General features: G+C 41.4%; 1 protein-coding gene across 1 annotated transcript; it reads left to right on the top strand.

Moving 5' to 3' along the window:
• The first annotated feature begins 802 nt into the window (after positions 1 to 802).
• On the top strand, positions 803 to 19679 carry nrn1la (neuritin 1-like a). The gene is made up of 4 exons (XM_068731939.1): positions 803 to 833; positions 2144 to 2215; positions 2992 to 3142; positions 17522 to 19679. The coding sequence occupies exons 1-4, from the start codon at positions 803 to 805 to the stop codon at positions 17817 to 17819; spliced, it is 552 nt and encodes a 183-aa protein (XP_068588040.1). The 3' UTR covers positions 17820 to 19679.
• Positions 19680 to 20114: the final 435 nt, after the last annotated feature.

Here is a 20114-nt window from a genome sequence, read left to right as displayed (position 1 = left end):
TAGCGCTACTTCAATAGTTATTTTAACACTAACTGCGATCATTTCCTTCATCTAACTACGTTTTTTCCAGTGAAGACGAATGCTTATTTTGAAAGGACTGTATGCATGTAACGAGCGGAAATTGACACGGTTTGCTGGACTTTTGTAGAAAAACTCACAAAAAATAACAAATAACTTTTTCGGAAGATATTATTGGAACCTTTGTATGAGGAAACGTTGGATTTCTTGTTACTGCTTCACAATAAAAGCCACAGTGTTGTGCTAGTTGAACAATTTTGACATGAAGCTGCAGCTGTTCCATTATTTGCGTTTGCCGTAATTTAAAGGTGCAGTCTACGATTCTAATCCAATACACTTCATGTAAACTTCAGCGAATATCTCCTCGTTGTCTGATAAGTAATCTGAATAATCTAATGTTCACATAGCAGTGGCTCTGTGTATGGGAAACAAACAAAGTGGTTTGGATTGAGCAACTCTTTTCCAGCCAATCAGCAACATGGGGCCTTCGTGTTCGAGCACAGGACAGGGGGAAAGGCCATGGATGCACGAAGACATAGGCAGTGGAAGCGAGAGAGAGGGCAAATCTGGAGGGGGGTATTTGTTTGCAGGTCGAGTTCAAATATCAATAATCCTTTTACAGAATCGCTGACTCCACCTTTTAACACAGCTCTGATACGGTTGTAAGTGATTAAACAGTTCACACTGAGGCTAATATCAATGAGATCAATGAGGGATTACAAGGAAGCATCGTTTTCTTGCAAATCCTTCGTGCCTACTTTGGCAATCTGAATCCAACGCTAGAATGGCGGACCTCGCCACTACTAACTACTTCTGTATGAGATTTATTTAGATGTTTCTATGTTTTATTCGTTTGTAATGACTTGCCTCCTGTTGCTGCCTTTTTGTCAAGGTCGTCGTTGTAAATGAAAAGTGGTTCTCAATTGATGTATTTGGTTAAATAAAGGTAAAATAATTAAAAAAAACAAATAACAAAGAGGTAATTGCTGAATGAAAATACATTGAATGGCTATTGCTGATCAAATGCTGACCATAAATAGCATGGAACACAGGGTTCAATTGTATGATAATGTTAAGGATTAAGGATTGTAGCTATCCTATTTGTTAAATGTAGATTAGTCTACATTATTGGTAGCATGAGACACAAACACCTTTCCCTAACCTCAACCAAAGTGCTTTTATTGCCCAAACTTAATCACACATGGGACATAATGTGAGGTCTCTGGCATCAAGTTTAAGTCAACGCCAGACCTATTTGAATCAATGAGAAATCTGGAGTTGTGGTTGGCGACTGAAAGGTCTGGAACTAGGAAGATCGGAAAATTGAAAAGATGGGAAGATGGAAAAGCCTTTGATGGTGATTAATTGCATCTTCTGTTTCCATGACACTTATCCGCTACTCAAAGTCTTCTCAGGCATCTGATTCACATTCATTTGCTGCTGCTGCTGCTTAAAAGACATGAAAGGATCAGCCTAATCAAACAGCGGTGCCCACGTCCCAGAAGAGCTCTGTTTCTCTGCAGTGTGTACAACGAAGCTTACTTCCCTGTCTTTTCAATCCCCTATAAACGATGGTACAACGGCAAAACGATTGAATGATTGCTGATAATTATTTTAAAATACATCAACCAGATACGTATCTCTCTGGATGAGATTTCTCCTCCTCAAGTCTGACTCAACAAACAGCTTTGGGCTTTGGTGAGATGCTGTAAATAGCTATGTACAGAGTAAACGACTTGTGAGACTGGGTTCTCGGGGGTGTGTGTGTGTGTGTGTGTGTGTGTGTTTTTTTTAGTTTAGGTTTCCTGAATGGGCCTCTAATTATACTCATCTTTTGGTTTTCACCCTCTGCAAAATAACTGCATGTAGACTTTTTGTGGATATAGTTTACATTCCGTCAGGACAGTTGACCTCAAATCAGAAACTATCATCGCCAACATTCTGAAGAAACAATACACATAACAGCGTACGTGTATGTAACCTTCGATTACTTCCTGACACCTGCCCCTGAAATGCATTTCGGATATGAAATTCTGTCCTCCAGTTCCTACCCTGATCTTTGTACCTACTTATAACTGACAGTAAGCAGTGCTACTTCTTCTTTTTCGTGCTTGTTCTCTGTCAGCAACTGTCTTGACAATCCATGCTGACTACCTGAGGAGGTTGACACCTGACAGCTATGTTGTTGTGGCTCCTGGTTGGTTCCTTTTTCTACAAGATGATCTGCAGTTTAGAGTTTAGAGGTGCTGCATTTGCATTTTAAAAGTCAAAGCTGCAGTAATTAATATTCCTTTATCAGCAATGGATAAATTGATCTACTCAGAATGTTTTCACTTCTTTCGTCTCATCGATTTTTTTCGGACACGTTGTGATTCGACCTCACGGCTCTCATCTGTGTTGCTTTTGGCTTCAACAGCTGAAAAAAAACAAAAAAAAACGTGAGCTGTGTCAAGGTGGATAGGTCACGGCTGCATGCAAACATGATTGTTGTGTGTTGTTGCTCCGAACAGAATTGGATCAGTGAGGATGAATAAATGCATTTCTCCTCTGTTGCATCTCCATTTCCTGGTCAACGAGCCTCGACAGCTCTGGTCTTTGATGTGAGCCATCGATCAGCAGCGGACTTCAAACGCCGAATGAGCGAGAGGGGGAAAGGACACACAGCTGTCTGTAGCTCCTCGTGTATGATGGATGATATATACTCAACCTCTCAGTCCATCATTGAAACAAAAGGCTGCGCAGACAGCAGAGTCGCTCACTGGACGGACGCTCTTTTTTCCCTCTTTTTACATGCACACTTGTCTCGTCCGACTCTGGTCCAACAGCCTCAGCCATTAACAAAGAGTAGCAGAAATATTATTTATTGTCAACTGCTGCATTGGTATTTCTGCTCGGATTGATTTCCCAGTTCATGTTACACAGCGAGTTCAACTTGAATTAATCTTGTCTCTGTGTCTTGTGTGTGTTCTCCAGTGCTCAGCCCGTGCCCTGTTGCCGCGTCGTCGGCCAGAAGGTGTCACTCCATCTATAAGGGTTTCGCTCAGTGTCTGATGGCGCTGGGAGACAGTCTCGCCGACAGCGCCCGCAAAGACGAGGACACGCACGAGATACACTCCATCTGCAGGTTAGTGTAATCACTTGACAAACTTGAGTTTTGGCTGGAATGCCTCAACGTTGGAAATAAATAAAATAACAAATGCGTGTAGGGAAAAAAGTACATGGACTGAGAGGGGGGCTACGACACGTCTATTGTCCGCTCATTTTCGGTAACCAGTGTAGCTTTACGATCACATCAAAAGACTTTTCTTTTCTTTAATTCCACCATGATGTCATGCTACAGTTACAGAACATGAAAAAGCACCGCATGAACTGCTGGGCTTGGTCTACGTTACACTAACATGTAGCCAGACTTTACTGTTTTTAAATGCTCACGATAGCCGTAGCCCTTTCAATTAGCTTTCGCCAATCGCTAGCGCTAATGGTCACCTGGCTCCAGATCAGCCAACTACAAAATTAAATTGTAATAGCCGGGTTTCACAATATGTAGACTTAAAATACTTTGCACTAAAATGTCAAGATCCATCAACAACAATACTAAATACAGTACAGTCATTTAGCAGACGCTTTTATCCAAAGCAACTTACAATTGAGTATCTATCTACACACCCTAGACACAGCTACGGGAGACATTTTGGGGTTAAGTGTCTTGCTCAAGGACACATTGACATGAGACTAGTAGAGGCAGGAGCCGGGGATCGAACCTCCGACCCACTGATTGAAGGGCAGCCCTGCTCTCCACTTAGCCACGGTCACCCCATACCCACATACAATGGTTTTCAGCTGAAAAAAGTGGTTAGAGGATTTATTTACTCATATCACAAATCACCAAGTCAAGTTAAATAGGAAGCCTGCAGAGTTTCGGTATATGAATATGCATTTTTAAACCCCGCAGGGCAGATAAGGTTGGTGTATTTAGTGACATTAGGGTAGAGGGTTTAGAAAACAACAACAGCCGCTCGCTGGGGGAAGGCAGTACACATTCTGTGAGCTAGAACTGAGTATGCAAGACTTTTGGAAAGAAAAGTTTAGACAAGCATTTTGCAATTCCTCAAAGTCAGTGTGCTATCTGATATCAATAGGGCACGTACATCTGTAGAATCCCACAGATCGAAGCCTTGTCCCTTTAATCCCTCACTGGATTTACCCATGACCTGTTCCCATGCAGTTATAAGAATAATATTTCCTAAGATAACTGTGTGTGAACATTAATAAATGATGACATTACCATAGACACATGAGTAAGTTTGAAACGTTGCATGAAAGTTTCATGGCTGTTTGTAACGGAGAATCAAGAGCTTTAGAATGGGCTAGTGGTGTATATAACCTGTGTGCAATGTACTTTTACACATGCTATAAATGATCCTCCTCAGTGTTATTACTTATTATAAATAAGACCACGGCTGAGATCATTAGCTCATACTCCAGCGGTGTCTCCGGCAATGACCAGCCCTCTGCAGACAGACCCAGATCCGGACACAGTGCCGCCTCCGACCAAAGTTGCACCTCTGGCAGGAGGAGGAAAGCTCATTGTTGGCTCCTTGCTGCTCCGCTGGTCCCCACTTGGAGCCAACAGCGACTCCACGCTGCTGGAGGCCCAAGCTGTGGCCCTCTGGAGGGAGGGGAGAACTAGAACCAGGACTGTGGGGGGAGGACTGTTAGACCATTCTGCAAGGGACTCTGGTTTTCGGAAACACTACTGCTTTTCTCCACAGGGGCCGCCAAAATCGACACAAAATGAAAGTTCCTCATAGTAGCTTTAAGGAGGTACTCCAGTGATTCAATATTGCCAATCCATGAGCACCATTTGTAACGCAGACGAACAGTCTCCGGTCATGTCGACGGCTCCGTGAGGCTGGTGTAAAGGATGGAGAACTCTGTACAGCGGACAATATAAACGGTATAATACATATACAGCATAAGGGATATTTGTCCTGTTCTAAGTTCTGTGTCATCAACAGCATGATGTTCTGAAGATTCTGGTGCACCAAGAACCAACCATCAACACTGTGATATTTCTTTCATTTCTCCCTCCATTGCTGCAAACTAAATTTCCGTTTGCCATTAAGAATTCCCCTCGTGATGTGGCTTTCACAAGCACACATCACAGGATTGTGATGAACTCCCTGATAAAATGAAAAATGATTTTCCTGACTGGGATTATATGAAAGGGATATTGAGTCTTTCACATACACAAACAGTGATTACTGCAAGTTATGCAGCTTGACTGCTAGATTGCCACAACTCTGCCAGGTGTCAGTTGAAGTTGAAGGAGAAAGCACGCTTTTATCTTGTTCGGTTTATCATTTATTTTACACAAAGGTACGACATTTAATTGACACCGATGTTAAGAAAAATGCGGCAGACGGCACCTTTCTGAGTGATTTCAACCTCTGCCATTGTAGTGTAAGAGAAGATAAACTGTTATGATGCGGTAGCTGTTGCTCATATTTTTCCATTTCTCAAAAGTGGAAACAGCGACTGGGGTTCAGGCGTCCTGGTGGGTGTTTCCCACGACAGCGGTGACATTTGAGAGCCAGTGTTGCTAGGACGCGCTGTCAACATCCGTGGCGCTCTATAGACTGGAGCATGTCACAGCTCTGCATAGCAAACAAAGAGCATTCAAGATCCCACCTGCTACACATTGTTGGTTATGTGTCGTAAACAATTTATGATGCCTGTCAACATTCGGTCAGTCCCATCGAGGTGTTGAGTTAGTATTCTACTCATATAGTACAAGCTAGCTGGCTTTAAACAACAGCACTGATTTGCACTAGTCCTCTCTGTTTGTTCATGTTGTCTTCAACACCTGCTGACTCGTCTGCAGCTCCTGTACACTCACTACTATGTTTTGTCCTGCATTGTACAAAGGAAGAGTTCCTCCAGGTGTTAGCTGTCATAAGGAGTCACAAAGTAACGTTGGCAGTGCTCAAATCACGGCTAGGCCCGTGTGATCGTTGGAATTTAAAGGTAAATGCTGCTGCTGTCAGTAGCTTTATAATTAAATGACCCCCCCCTGGGCGCTTCACAGCAGCTTACTGCTCCTAAAAATGTTTTAAGATGGGTGAAATGCAGAGAACACATTGCATGTATCTATGTGTATATGATAATTGGAGTAAAGTTTAAGTTCAAGCTTCTATGAGCAACTTTGATTTTGTGTTGCCTTTGGCGGTCCCTGTGGACTAAAATGGTTTTCTTTGAGAAAAACATTCTTTTTACTGCGGCAGGGTCTGACAGTCTGACCTGCTCAGTCCTTGGTCTGGTACTCCTGTGTCTCCCATCCCGCCAGCGGGCCCAGATACGGCCCAGCAATACGGCCCAGGTCTCCTGCAACACGGTGTTGGTGTTAGCCCCCAGTGTGGACTGGCTGAGAAGTAGTAGTGAGGCGAAGCTCTGCTCCTAGTCGGAGGAGGAGCCGCTGCTGTCTGGGGCAGAGCTCTCCGCCTCCCGCCGGAGCTTCCCGAAGGCAGCGGCGAAGCCGGATCTGGGTCTGTCCGTGGTGGGCTGGTTGCTGCCGGAGGCCCCACTGGAGTCTGAGCTGAAGGGGTTTCTGAGTGAACCTGTATGATTTAATTTGATTTCGCACTGAATCCGACCCGGTGACACCGATGACAAGCACAAAGAATAACTATATAGGAACAGCCAATCATCTCTCTGATGCTCTCATTTACTTATGTAGGTCATATAGAGGCATCAGTATTATACTGAGACTGTTTCATAAGCAGTTAAAAGTTCCTCACAGTAACTTTAACACAGACATGAAAGTGAGATCAGTCCTCTCATCTACAGTAACTCTCAGCTAGAAAGCGGATAAACATATCCCCAAAAATGAAGAACTTTTCCTTTAAAGAGATGAGCTATTGAACCATCATATTAGTCACTGAAGAAAGAAATTGATCAAATAGAAATGTCTGGTCATTTCTTTGGTATTTACATTTTTGATCAAATAAGACAAAAAAAACAAAAAACACCAATGATGAATTGATTTCTCAGAAAACATCTGTTTGATTTTTCACTTTGAACACTTACACCCGAACAACTCTGCCTCCTCTCCTCTTCCCAGCATATCTCCACTCTGCAGCTCTCTTTTTAGCCTGTCATTGTTTGGGCTGGAGGCCTGATGACGCTGATAAAAGATGCAGAGCATCTCTCACTTCCCTTCTCTCTTTTACCCCCACTTCTTCATTCTCCCACCACTCCATTTCTCTATATCCTGTATCAATCCATCATACCTCCCTCTCTCTCTCACTCATCTCCGCTCACATCTCTATTTATACATACCTCTGTCATCCATCTTCCAGAGGAGTTGTATCCTCTCGACCAATGATGGGAGCCATTAATGTGCGAAGGGACTCAGATTAGGTCTGCTGATCTGAGAGCTGTGTTTCTGTTGAGTTAAATTAGCACGGTTCCAAAATTATATTGAACTCCTGAAGTACACAGAATCCTCACAGCAGACTGTAAACACAGCAGAGGTCAACCAAAGAGGTCAAAGTAGTTATTACATTCAAATAAAGTTTCCACGCTGCAAGAGCTGACAGGTTAAGTAGTCATTTAACGCAATATAAATGGAATTGTGACCAGCACTCTTTTTCTCGCTGCATTATGAATGAAGCTTGCGCAAACTGAAGTGCGCCATCAGGCATCGGCAGCGTTCATGCTCCATATAAGACGGCTCACAGACATTAAGTAGTTCACAGGCTGAGCTCGCCGTGTGAGACCTCAGGGAATCCACGGAGGATTTCCCTTTTTTTGTTCAAGACGCATTTTCATTGAGATCTACAAAGTGTGACGTCACAGTCCTTGTGGAAAACCTAATGGAGTTATCCTGAATATATCCTCCCGTGAGGATGTGTGCATGCGCGAGCCTCTCCTCGCAGTATCTTTGATATTTGCTGCCAAAACCAGATTTCATTGTGTTTCACACGCAGTAACAATAAAGCATCTTATCTTTTCTTGACTCAGGCTCTACTAAACTCTCTGGACTCTCGTCCCCTAGTTGCTTCCCTCCTATTTCAACCTTGCTGCCTGACAGCGTGGCTCTTGGGACGGTAGTGTCGGTCAGTTGGTTCACCACTTTGGTCCAGACTGAAATATGTTGGGTGGATTGCTGTGTATTTTTGTACAGACGCTCATGGTCCCCTATGGATGCACCGTAGGTCAAAGTTTTCACAGTGAAATATCGCAACAACAACTGGAGGGATTCCAGTGGTGGGAAGTAGCTAGGTACATTCACTGAAGTTCGGAGGCATGTTCTTAAGTACAATTTTGACGTACTGTCACTTATTTGTAGTATTTCCATTTTCTACTACTTTATACTTCTACTCTGCTTCAATTCAGAGGTAACTATTACCCTTTGTTCTCCACTACATTTATTTGATAACTTTAGTTATTTTGCAGGATCAGATTATTAGTATAATCGATAAATACACGTTGATGTATTATTATAGGTTAAGATTAGACTTTATTGATCCCTTTGTGAAGTTCACAAGCTACCCAGCAGAATATCAAGTTATTAGAATTAGATTCAACTTTATCATTTGCACATTTTTCTGAAATGGGTCATTCTGCATGATGAGCACTTTTACTCATGGTACTGTATTTTAAGTATATTTTAATGACAATATTTTTGTACTGAAATCAGATTTTGAATGCAGGACTTTTACTTGCAACTGAGTATTTTTACTGTGGTGTTAATACTTAAACATCTGGATTCTTCTTCCACCACTGATGGACTGGAAGTGTTGTAAAGATGTCCCTCCTACACAGAGGATGGATCCTCATGACTCTGGTGTTCCTCTTCCTCCAACGCCACCATGAGACGGACATTTTTGGCTTTTGGTGAAATTTCAACTGTTGATCAAAATGAGTGTCGGGTTGTATACCGACGTCGTATTAAGATTGACGTCTTAATACGTCAATTATTAAGTATTAATAATTGATACTTATTAATTAAAATAATTATTATTATTTATTTTATTTTATTATTATTAAAAAAACACAAAATTTGTTTGTGCGGTAATGTCGCACACCTTAAGAATTTGATAATTATTATTGACTTTATTTTAAAGTCACAGCTAGTGATATTTTTCATTTAGTAGTTAATTTAACATTCTATAGTGCTGCCAACATGTAAACTAACATGCTCAAGTTAAATAGCATGTTATAGTGACCTGCTGTTTCTTTTATCAGGTTTATAATTCGGTTCATTTTTTATAATATAATAGTAATTTAAGGGTCCCTGTAACTAATTCTAGTAATAATAAAAACGAAAATAACATTTAATAATAATAATAATAATAATAATAATAATAGTGTAACACAGCATTCAGTGATATTTTCTGAGGCGGTTATACCACGAATATCTCACACCGTGACAACCCTAAATGAGGAGAAGGGAATGGTTCGAGAGAGTTTTCTCACAAGTAGAATAACATCTTGTGTAAGTGTGTGTGTGTGTGTGTGTGTGTGTGTGTGTGTGTGTGTGTGTGTGTGTCACCATGGCCCTGCAGCCCACCCGTGGTACCACTCCACTGTTGTTGAATGTCCTCTATTCCTTGAGGTACCAATTAAACTACTAATCCTGCAACCCAGCCACCTTAGTGTGAGTGTTGCCTAATGCAGGGACATAAGAGCCCTCACACACAATCCTCATGTCCGCATACACTCTTCTCCCCAATCTACACTCTCTGTGTCCTCGCCTCACTTTCTCGTTCTCGTATTTTCCTCTCTCTCTCTCTCTCTCTCTCTCTCTCTCTCTCTCTCTCTCTCTCTCTCTTTCTCTCTCTCTCATCCCTCTATTCGTCCCTCTCTCTTTCCTCCTCCTCTTTGTTCACTCTCTCGTTCCCTCCCTCTCTCTTGTCTTCTCTCACCTCTCTCCATCCCTACACTCAGTTTTTTAGCCTTTTCCCTCTCTCCACCCAGGAACATGGTTTTAGCGCTTTTATCAGAGCCATCTAATGAGGAGGTAGCATGGCGCTCCCCTCTGAAGATCGGCAAGCACGTGCACACATACGCACGTGCACGCACACACACATGCATGCTACAGTGTAGTCTGAATAAGAGGCTATGATTTGCATCTAGGCCAAGGCTGCTCCATTGTCAGAGCTCTCCCAGGAGTGCGGCGCTGCTTTTATTCCTCATATTCACAATGGGCTTTTTGCAGTTGCAATCATTCACCGTGGATCCAGAGGAGGTTAGGTGAAAAGGAAATATTTGGGGCTAAAGATACAGAGTTAGGCACAATAGAATTAAACAGTAACCTTTCTGCTGCAGCTTTGAAAGGAGCAGGGGAGGTTCAGATGAAAAATAGGTACCGCTTTATGAAGGAAAAGTTCTAAAGGGTTATCAGTAATACGTTTATTCATGTTAAAATCACTTTGAATAATAGCATTAAGCCGCTAATATGTATTAATATATATTGGGTTGCCAGGTTGTGAACTCACTAGAATAGAATTTAAATCTGCCATATTGTTGGAAGCCTATATTATAAATGAATGCGAGTAATTTTCTTTTAAAGACTAAATATGTTTTAAAATAATAATGCATAATACATCAAAGTTTTAGTATTTCCCCCCCAGAACTGTATTCCTGACAGTGTGGAGAAAACTTTGAAACACTATTTGGGAAGTGAAAATTATTGATAGTATAACTAAATAGTTAAAGGGACAATGTGTAGTGGCATCTTACGCTGGGGTTGTGCTTTCCTACCAACTGAATACCCCTCCACTAACTCCTCCCTTTCCAAAACTGCGGTATCGTGAGCCACCGAGTGCAAAGCCATGGTAACGCCGCTCGCCTCGCAAGGAGGCCATCCATACCATAGTGACACTACTTCAGGAGCACCGCAAGTCAGACGGTGGCTGCACTACGGTTTTGCACTCAAAGGTTATGCAGTAATCAAAACCATTATATTCTATTTCTGCTAATAGATCCGCAAACATGCTCGACATTGGACCTCTTTAAGTGAACAAATAAATGAATTAGAAGTACTGTGTCGTGGTTGTATGCCTCCGCCAATGAGTCATGTTGCAATTTACATCTCCATGTCCGTCCAAAATGTCCTCTTTTTATCCTGTTAAACATTTGTCTGAAATTGTCATAATTAACGTATGAATTCTTAAGCTACAACAACATATAAAAAATGTGTTCTCAAAAAGCTCTCTCTTCCAAGGTTTAGTTTCCTTTCACTCAGCCTCCTTCCACTGCAGCCTCTCTATTTGCTTTCAAATTTTTATCCTCCACAGATTTAGATAAGGCCATTAATGCTTTCATTGCATCTCATTGCAGCGTCTCCATTCCTATGCATGTCTCACTTTAAAGTCCCTTTCAGCTCCATACAGCTCATTTAGCATGTAGCGGTTACGATTTAAACTGCTGCCACACAAAGACGGAATAATATTCCCAAGTTGCGCATCTCTTTCTGGTTATAGATTTACAAATTATATTAAGCATGAAGAATTTCAATTCTTCCTTTCTTATTTATACAAAAAAGGATGTCACATATAATACTATTGGTCCTTAAAAACATGAAATAGGTTGTTTAACAGAAATAGTCATTTGCTGCTTGAACCTGCTGCCGAGATATCACAACTGCAAAATATAGATCAAGTCTTGTGTTGGCGGAAAATAGAACTTTTTTCCTCAATAAGGTGAAAGAAGCCTTCTTGAAGCACGTCAACACGGTAACCCTGATGAAGGCCACTGCAGCTGAAGCGTGAGGATTTTAATATAAAAGCTTGTCAAACTCTTCTTCAAGAATAGCTACATTCTTTTCATTTCTTTGCTGCTTTTCAATTCATGCAGGCCGCGGTATTTTAAAAAAAATACATTTTTAACCTTGGACAAAATAGTCACAAGGCTTTATGAGATTTCTGAAAAAAAAATACCCACATAAGTGATGTTTCAGACAGAATTGCTTTTACATCCACGTCTCAAGCTGTCTTATAAAAGATGACTGAAACCTTGGTACATTATTTAAAATGCAGTCCTCTGAAAGTCTTCACTGTAATAAGAGTAATGATCGGATAATATAATAATGATATGTTTTTTTTCTCACCTCTGGGCCAAAGTGGTTAAACTGGTTGGCATAGGTGTGAGGAAAGTGGGTACTGTTGATAGTGACATACGATGAGAATGACATTATCAATGCGTACAAACTTGTCAAAATTACAATCCAAACACGTCAAATTGCATCGACATCGAATAGGATCTTATGTTTTCAATCCCCCAAAAAGTAAGGCCCAAGGGTTAATCGAATATGTTCCATTTTTCTTTAAACCACTTCAGAACAAACATGGTTATACAAGGCCATACGCACCACAGGATCTGGCATAAATGATGCTGGAGGCCCAAATTGTAATGCAGTCATTGATCATTGTGTTATATTGGCAAAATATGTCCACCCTTTTTTCCACCAAAAATGTAAAAGAATAGTTTAACAAAGTAAACAGCTCACAGTAACAGCAGTGTCAAGACCACTTTTAACAAATATCTATTTAATCGTAAAGATGTCAAGTCATTCTGCATTTACATATCATGTGACTCCAAGTGGAGCCCTGACCCCAAAGTTCAAAAAACTCTGCTCTATTTTGTTCTTTTCAGACGCACTCTCATCCACAGTATTGCAGACTGCTTCACTGAAGCTGAACTTACTCTCAGCTCCCTTTTCTTCCTTGCGTTCCCTAACATATCTTGTGCTGCTCTGCTGCGCTTCCCTCTTCTCTGGTCTACATACTTTCGCTTCATTGCCTTCTCCAATTTCCTGACACAACTTGGCTTTTATATATATATATAAATGTGTGGGTGTGTGTGTGTGTGTGTGTGTGTGTGTGTGTGTGTGTGAATGTCAATAAATGTTTTCCATAACATCAAGCCATAAAACTTGGTCAACACCCCGATGACCAAATTGCTGTGTACATTCATTTTCAAGTAAAGAAAAACGAAGTTCAGGACTGGGGTTTGGAGGTTTTCGGATGTCAGCAGCAGCATGTTAGCAGCAGAGCAGACGTACTCTCAAGAGCTTTTATTATTGTGAAAGCAGCTGGTTGTCTGTCAGTGTCCTCCTTGTGTTTTTGCTGTCTCTGCACCACCTGTGACTTGAGCAGATACCCCCCCCCCCGCCACACACACACACACACACACACACACACACCAAAAACCCTGCACCACTGCACATGACGCTCTCTCTTTTTCTTTTTTCTTTTTTTTGTTTTATCCTCACATCCTTTTACACTCTCACACAGACATAAACACACACACTCAGACAACAGCCAGATGCTGCCTCCTCTCCATCAGCTGCTCCTCCCACAGCAGGTAAGCAGAGTCCTCCTCCAGCAGTCGGAGGTGGACCGCTGAGGTGTTTAAGCCCTGGACACAGGCCAAACACACACACACACACACACACACACACACATGCAGAGTCATCAAGGGAAGCCCGGCCTGCAGTGGTGGTGGTGGTGCCTGATAATTTTATAAAGCTGCATGCGTGTGTTCAAGAGTATTTCCCTTGTTGTGTCGACACAGTCACAAAATACATTGAATAAGTGGGTCTAGAGAAATAATATTTATGAACAGTATGTGATAGCAAAGAGTGAATGTGTGTGCGGGGATCTGTCAGATGGATATAGAAAGTAAGTGTGTGTGTGTGTGTGTTTACATTTCTGTACTTAAAATCAGGAGCAAATGCCCTCAAAATGGCACGCTGTACAAAGAAGACAAGTTGTTGCTTCTTACTTATTTAAAGGATTTTTTTAATGTTTGGGGCTGTGAGAGTCGTGATCCAGGAGTTCAGTTTAGGTGAGAATCACAGCTACACTTTGCAAGATTAGTAATGAAGCCTTCAGGGTGTCAAAACAAAACACAGGACTGCAACAATCCCACCGTGATTAATCCTATTTGTCTGAATTAGATCGTGGCGATCAATCCCTCTCCAGCTCTAGTGATGAATCAAAACTGATTAACTGCTCCATTCAGAGGCAGCCGGACTCGCCAACGATACATTAGGTCTTCGTTTCCCTTGTGTAACTTACCTTTTGGTATGACGTATCACACGCTTGTCTACTTTTCTTAAGAACAATCGCTGTGCAAAGCTGCCTTTTGCTGTGTTATGAAAAGACATAAAGCGTGCATGGTTAAAGGAAAAGTCTTACAAATTAGGAGCCTTCAAACCTGAACTTTGATGAGGAGTTTGATATTAGTTGAAAGAGGTCCAGGATGTGATTAGCTTACCTATGCAATTGTGTTGTTTTTTCCCATTCTTTTGACATCGTGTGAACGCGGCATATGTGACAGACAGAGGCAGCGAAGGCATCAGTACTCGTCTTGCCTACTTTTTGCTTTCAGTGCTGTAAAAAGGTAATCAGTGAAAAACTGCACACAAAATATCCTTGAAAGACAAAAACATTCGACAAGTGAGCAGTTACCATGAGGCTAAACCGTGAACACTTAAACCGACTTCAGTTCAGAATGATTTGATATTTGCCTCCTTATCTGACAGCAGGTTAGACAACAAAGAAGACTATGTCAGGCTGTTATTTTTTAGGTTCAGAATCGAGACAAGGCAGTCATAGCATAGAGCATGTATTGTCAAGCCGTTCTTACTCGCAAGCTGACGCTTGTCAGTGGCCCTCGGGTTATTAAGACGACCAGAGCAACTGACATTGTATAAAGAGCGAGAAAGTTCGCTTAGGGTGGGTGAGCGGTCACCCAAAATATGAGCCTTGCATTTAATGAGGCCCAGATTTAACAAGTGTTGTCCCATTTCCTCAGACAGTTAGACTTTAACCCTTACAGCTCTTGCTCTGAAGCACAGGAGGGTCAAACAAACAAACTTTTACCCGTTCTGTTTGTGTCCTGTGTGAAGCCAAGTAACTTACTTACTTAACTAGCGTACTTAATCCTTATTTTAACCCAAACCATGATATTTTCAAAAGTAAAAGTAAACCTGGAAACTAAATGATCCTATGCTATAAGTTTATTTAGAAAAGAGACAGTAGGTATGTATTGAGAGGAAACTGTACATTTCTTTTTAACACAGGAGTTTACTTTGAAAATACACTGTATTCATGTAACAAGGGGAAACTGCATGTTTCCTGTGAACACAAAAGTTTATTTTGAAAATACACTGTATGCATGTAGCGACCGGAAACTGTACGTTTCCTGTGAACACAGAACTTTACTTTGAAAAGACACTATGCATGTAACGACCGGAAACTGTACGAACACAGAAGTTTATTTTGAAAAGATACTATCCATGTAAAAAGCTGAAACTGTATGTTTCCTGTGAACACAAAACTTTACTTTTAAAAGACACTATGCATGTAACGACCGGAAACTGTATCTTTTCTATGAACACAGAAGTTTATTTTGAAAAGATACTATCCATGTAACAAGCTGAAACTGTATGTTTCCTGTGAACTTTACTTTGAAAAGACACTGTATTTATGTAAGAAGGGGAAACTGTGTTTCCTGTGAACACAGAAGTTTATTTTGAAAAGACACTATTCATGTAATGAGTGGAAACTAGCTTGCCGTCCGTGACACATCCAGAACTGACGCTAAAACGGTACCAGAGCGTCATAGTTTGAAGTGTAGCTCACTGACCAAGCGTCGGTATTTGACGGGTTTGGAGTGAGAACGTGTTGGTATCTGGTGTCTGGATGACATACACAGAGCGCCTCTATTATGAAAGAGGAAAAGCAGCATGTTCATATTAATTATATGGACTTTTATGGTTTTTATAGTAAAGTACTTCAAGCGTTTTATGTCAGGCTCATTTTGAACAGAGCCATCTGTTTCTGCTTTCTCAACCGGCCCTCCTTTTCTCTTCTTCTACTTAACACTCAGTCGGTTTTTCCTCAGAGACAACTTAGCCAACACATTCGTGATGAGGGGAGGAATTAGCAGCCAATTACAGTCAGATAGACTCAGCTTTAGATGTGAACTGAAAAAAATAGTTATATCCAAAAAGAGCTGTGTAAGATCACTTCCTCCTGTCTCTCCTTCATCATCTTTCCCTCCTCCTTTTTGCTCTTTTCTTTTTCCAGTTTTTTCCCCCCTTATTACTCTTCTCAGGTCAGAGAAAGTGTTTCAAATGGTTGGATATAACACAACAGTGGTTCAACAAACATCCAGTTCATGACAGCTTTTCCATTACCTGTTCTAATGACGTTTTTCCCCCGTTTCAGTCTAACTCGCACTGCAACCTTTGCTCTCAGAGTAGTGGAGATCAGCAGATGGTCTCTTGGCAACTGCAAAGAAAAGTCAAAGGAACAAACAAATAGATTGAATTAGATGTACTCAGTGTAAGGGCTTATGCTTCACTGTCGCCGCATCTTCATCAGCTTTTTTCAGAGCTAAGATCTTTATTAGTAAAATCATGGGGCATTCACTGGTCTGGATAATTATGTGTCTGCGGGAGATTATTGGCTCGGCTGCATCATGCTTAAGGTGTGAATTTTAGATGTGGTTTGATCGTATTTATAGCACACATCCATGGCAAAGTGAAAAACTTGGCACATTCCTCATACAAGGTTGGTGCGTACATTTGCTAGCTGGCATGGAATGTCTGAACAGTTGGGCTTGAGCAAGAGTTTCCAGCCATGCTAGTGGTTCGGAGCTTACTAACAACCCTATGGTGCTCTTGTTTTTGTTTGACCTGATGAATGCAATAGATGAGAAGTTATGAAATCACCAAAGTTATTACAATTCATCCTGAGGGGAACATGAATGTCTATACCAAAGTCATGGCGACATTTCACTCAAAACCAAAAATATCAACCTCATGATGGCACTGAAAGAAAAATCAGTGGATCAACAAAGACATCTTCTGGGAACCATGAAAATGTTGTGCAATTCCGTTACGTAGATGTAGAGATATTTAACAGGATGGATCAAAGGTATTACAAACGTTGTCCTTCTGGGGGCACTGACAGAAAAGTCAGGGGATCATCAAAGTCACAAAGATTCATCCTCTGGGGATCATGGACGCATGTAATTTGATCCTGTCCTTATAGGCAACATGCATAGCTGCAATTTAAATTATCAGGAGATTGTAATTGTATATATGTGCACTGTACAAGCACGCTGCCATCCTTTTTGAATATCTGAGTTGAAATTAATCGCGGAATGTACAAAAACTGTGATGCACACTTTTTGCTAGCGTGCCATTAGTAAAGCTTCCACGTACCACTGTTGGCGTGTCTAATGACTGGAGACAGGCTCCCACCATCCACTACATCCATTTTTCATATACACAGGAACTTTGCCCTGTTAATTCAAGCTTTCCATTATTTTGGCACCTAATTATGTGTAGACTGTACTGCTGTTTTGACTCCCTATAACCTTTTTGCTCATTTGGTTTTAGGTCTCTTACATGTCTTGGCTTCATTTGTTGTCATGTGTCCCAAGTCACATCTGAATCTGTCCTCTCGTCTCTTTCCTTCAGGTCATGGGACGAGTTCCATGACTGCGCCAACGTGGCGATGGCCGGCTGTCCGGACGAAGCCGCGGCGGTCTGGGAATCCCTCCGACAGGAATCCAAGAAGATGCAGTTCTCCGGAAACCTGTACGACATGTGCTCCAACCGCGACGACCACCCGGTGGCCTCGGTCTCCCCTCGCGGCTCGTCCAACCAGGAAGAAATCAACAAAGAGTCTCTAAGAGGGCGCGCAGATCACCTGGCAGGCGACCTCCATCTTCTCATGCTACTGTCTCCTCTGCTGCTGCTGTTGTTTTCGATATAGCTACCCTAAAAGAAATGGGACTTGTGTGAATAGATATAAACTCTGTGTATTTCTTTTTTTCCCTCCACAAGTCCGTAGACTTTCCACTTCTTTTTCCTCTGCTCTACCAGGGGTAGAATATTTCTAACTGCATGTTCAGAGGCCCGAGGTCTTTTTGATGATGCGTCTTTAAACTGCGTGTGCTGTTTCATGCATATTCTCTGCCTTTTAATTAGTCTCTCTGTTGGAAACATACACGATTCATACAGAGATGCACAACCACTGTACAAAGAGAACTGAAAACACATACATACTTAAACAGACAGCAGCCTCATGTCATCTGTCTTTATTCCCCATCCCCGTACATGTAGTTTATCTAGTTCTTGAGTGTAAGAGAGACAAAACAACGTTCCGCTTGATGAACCTGAAAACTAAGTGATGAAGAGGCCAGACCAGCTAAACTCATTCATTCATCAGCTTTACAGTGGGATGCCTTTTATAATCATGTAAATCTAACATAACTGGCTTGCTTGCTTGATGGGGACAGGCGAAGAGAAGGTGAACTATTGCACTTCATGTTTCTGTAATAACTCACAGACAGTGTGACTCATCAGTTTGACCCAAGCGCTGCGAGAGGTCTCCAATTGGCGAACTTTTCATTTCCCGTTGGCTTCCCTCTCTAAACGCAGCTGAGGTTGAAGCCCCCTTTCTGTGACCAATGGCAAGCTAGAAAAAATATGAATAAGGAAAGAAACCTAAACAACAATTTTTCTTAATATAGTTTGGTTCATTTTGACATTTAGCGAAAATCTGCAAAGAATTTGACACTTGGAAGCACAAAAAGCAAAGCAAGACACCTGTGCCCAACACACAGTAAATACAGTTAAAGACACAGTGAAACAAGTTTGGTTATCTTGCTCGCTGTCAAATATACGTTGTTTTTTTTTCAAAGTATCAGGGTGCTAAGCTAAGCTAACACCGCCTATCTTCACTTAAGTGCACTTTGCGTTTGCGCTAGTGTTAGCTCGTAAGTTGTAGCCTAGTAAAAAAGCGCTTGGTTGATGTGTAATGTCTTCATTCCTCCCTTGTGCTCCTCAGTCTAAACCAACAACATTGATCAATGGGTGAAGTCCTCTACAGCTCCAAATCAGCGTAATTCTCCAGACGCACCATGCTCTCTACCACTTTTGTCAAACCAAATCCTAAATTAGATCAAATCCGTCTTGAATTTCCCATCTGACTCAGAACTACACAGTAGATTAAGACGCTCTAACATTTCACTGTGTCCTGGACAGGAATGCCAACCGAAACTCGGTTCTAAACAGGAACCAGTTCCAAATTAGTAAAATACCAGAGTATCGATAAGGTCCAGAGTTAAAGGTTCTGCTATTGGTACTTTATAAGCTACAGAGTGAGATCTCCGCGGAACATAGCAGCATCACTAACCTTGTCTCTCTATGTCTTTGCACGAGCGGCGAAGCTGTGCTGGGGCTGAGTACAGCGTGAGACACACATCATGGCAGAGAGAACAAAAAGATCCAAAGTGTGGCTACATTGTACTCAAGTAGATGCTGAGAACTCTCGTTGTCACATATGCAATACAACCCTCACAAGTAAGGGAGGTAATACAAGCAATTTATCATCAACATTTGGCAAACAAGCAGAACATAAATCTGAAGGAATGCTCAGTTTTCTAATGTTTGGCGAGCAGCCGTCCATCCTCGTCCTCTGCAGGTAAAGTTAGCGATGCTATACAGAGTTTGTTAATAAGAATAGTCTAATATATAAAGCTAATCGCTTTGCTAGTTGTTCAGCTGGGAATGTATTTTAAAGATTTTGGAACTTCTTTTATTGCTGCTCAAGAAAGACTATTTGTATACATACAAGAATAATAAAGCAATATTGATTGTTTTCTTAATTAATTGTCTTTTTCTCTCAAAATATAATAAAAAAGAACCAATAAGAGTATCGATGAGAGTACATGTATTGATAAAATCCTAACGATACCTATCCCTAGTCCTTGATGACTTTGATTGGTTAAAGAGATTAAAACAACAGATAATGGCTCCTCAAGGCCTTTATCGTTTGCTAACAATGCACAAATCTAGTGTCTGATTTTGTGAGAGTTTTTTAAATTTTCCCTATCAGGGATTTATATAAACTGAATTGAGTATTGAGTCTCTCCCAACAATCCCGCCTCAATATGGTGTACAAATACTTTTGTTGTTTGGGGAATCCTCTAGAAAAAACCCAAGGCCCAAGAACAAAAAATGGAGTAGGACTCCTGCCAGTGATGATATCTCTCCCCCAAATAAA

The sequence above is a fragment of the Cebidichthys violaceus genome, unplaced genomic scaffold, assembly GCF_023349555.1.
Source record: "Cebidichthys violaceus isolate CVI_PGR_0920_01 unplaced genomic scaffold, fCebVio1.0.p SCAF_55, whole genome shotgun sequence".
Lineage (NCBI taxonomy): Eukaryota > Metazoa > Chordata > Actinopteri > Perciformes > Stichaeidae > Cebidichthys > Cebidichthys violaceus.
This window is presented reverse-complemented; position numbering and strand designations above follow the sequence as displayed.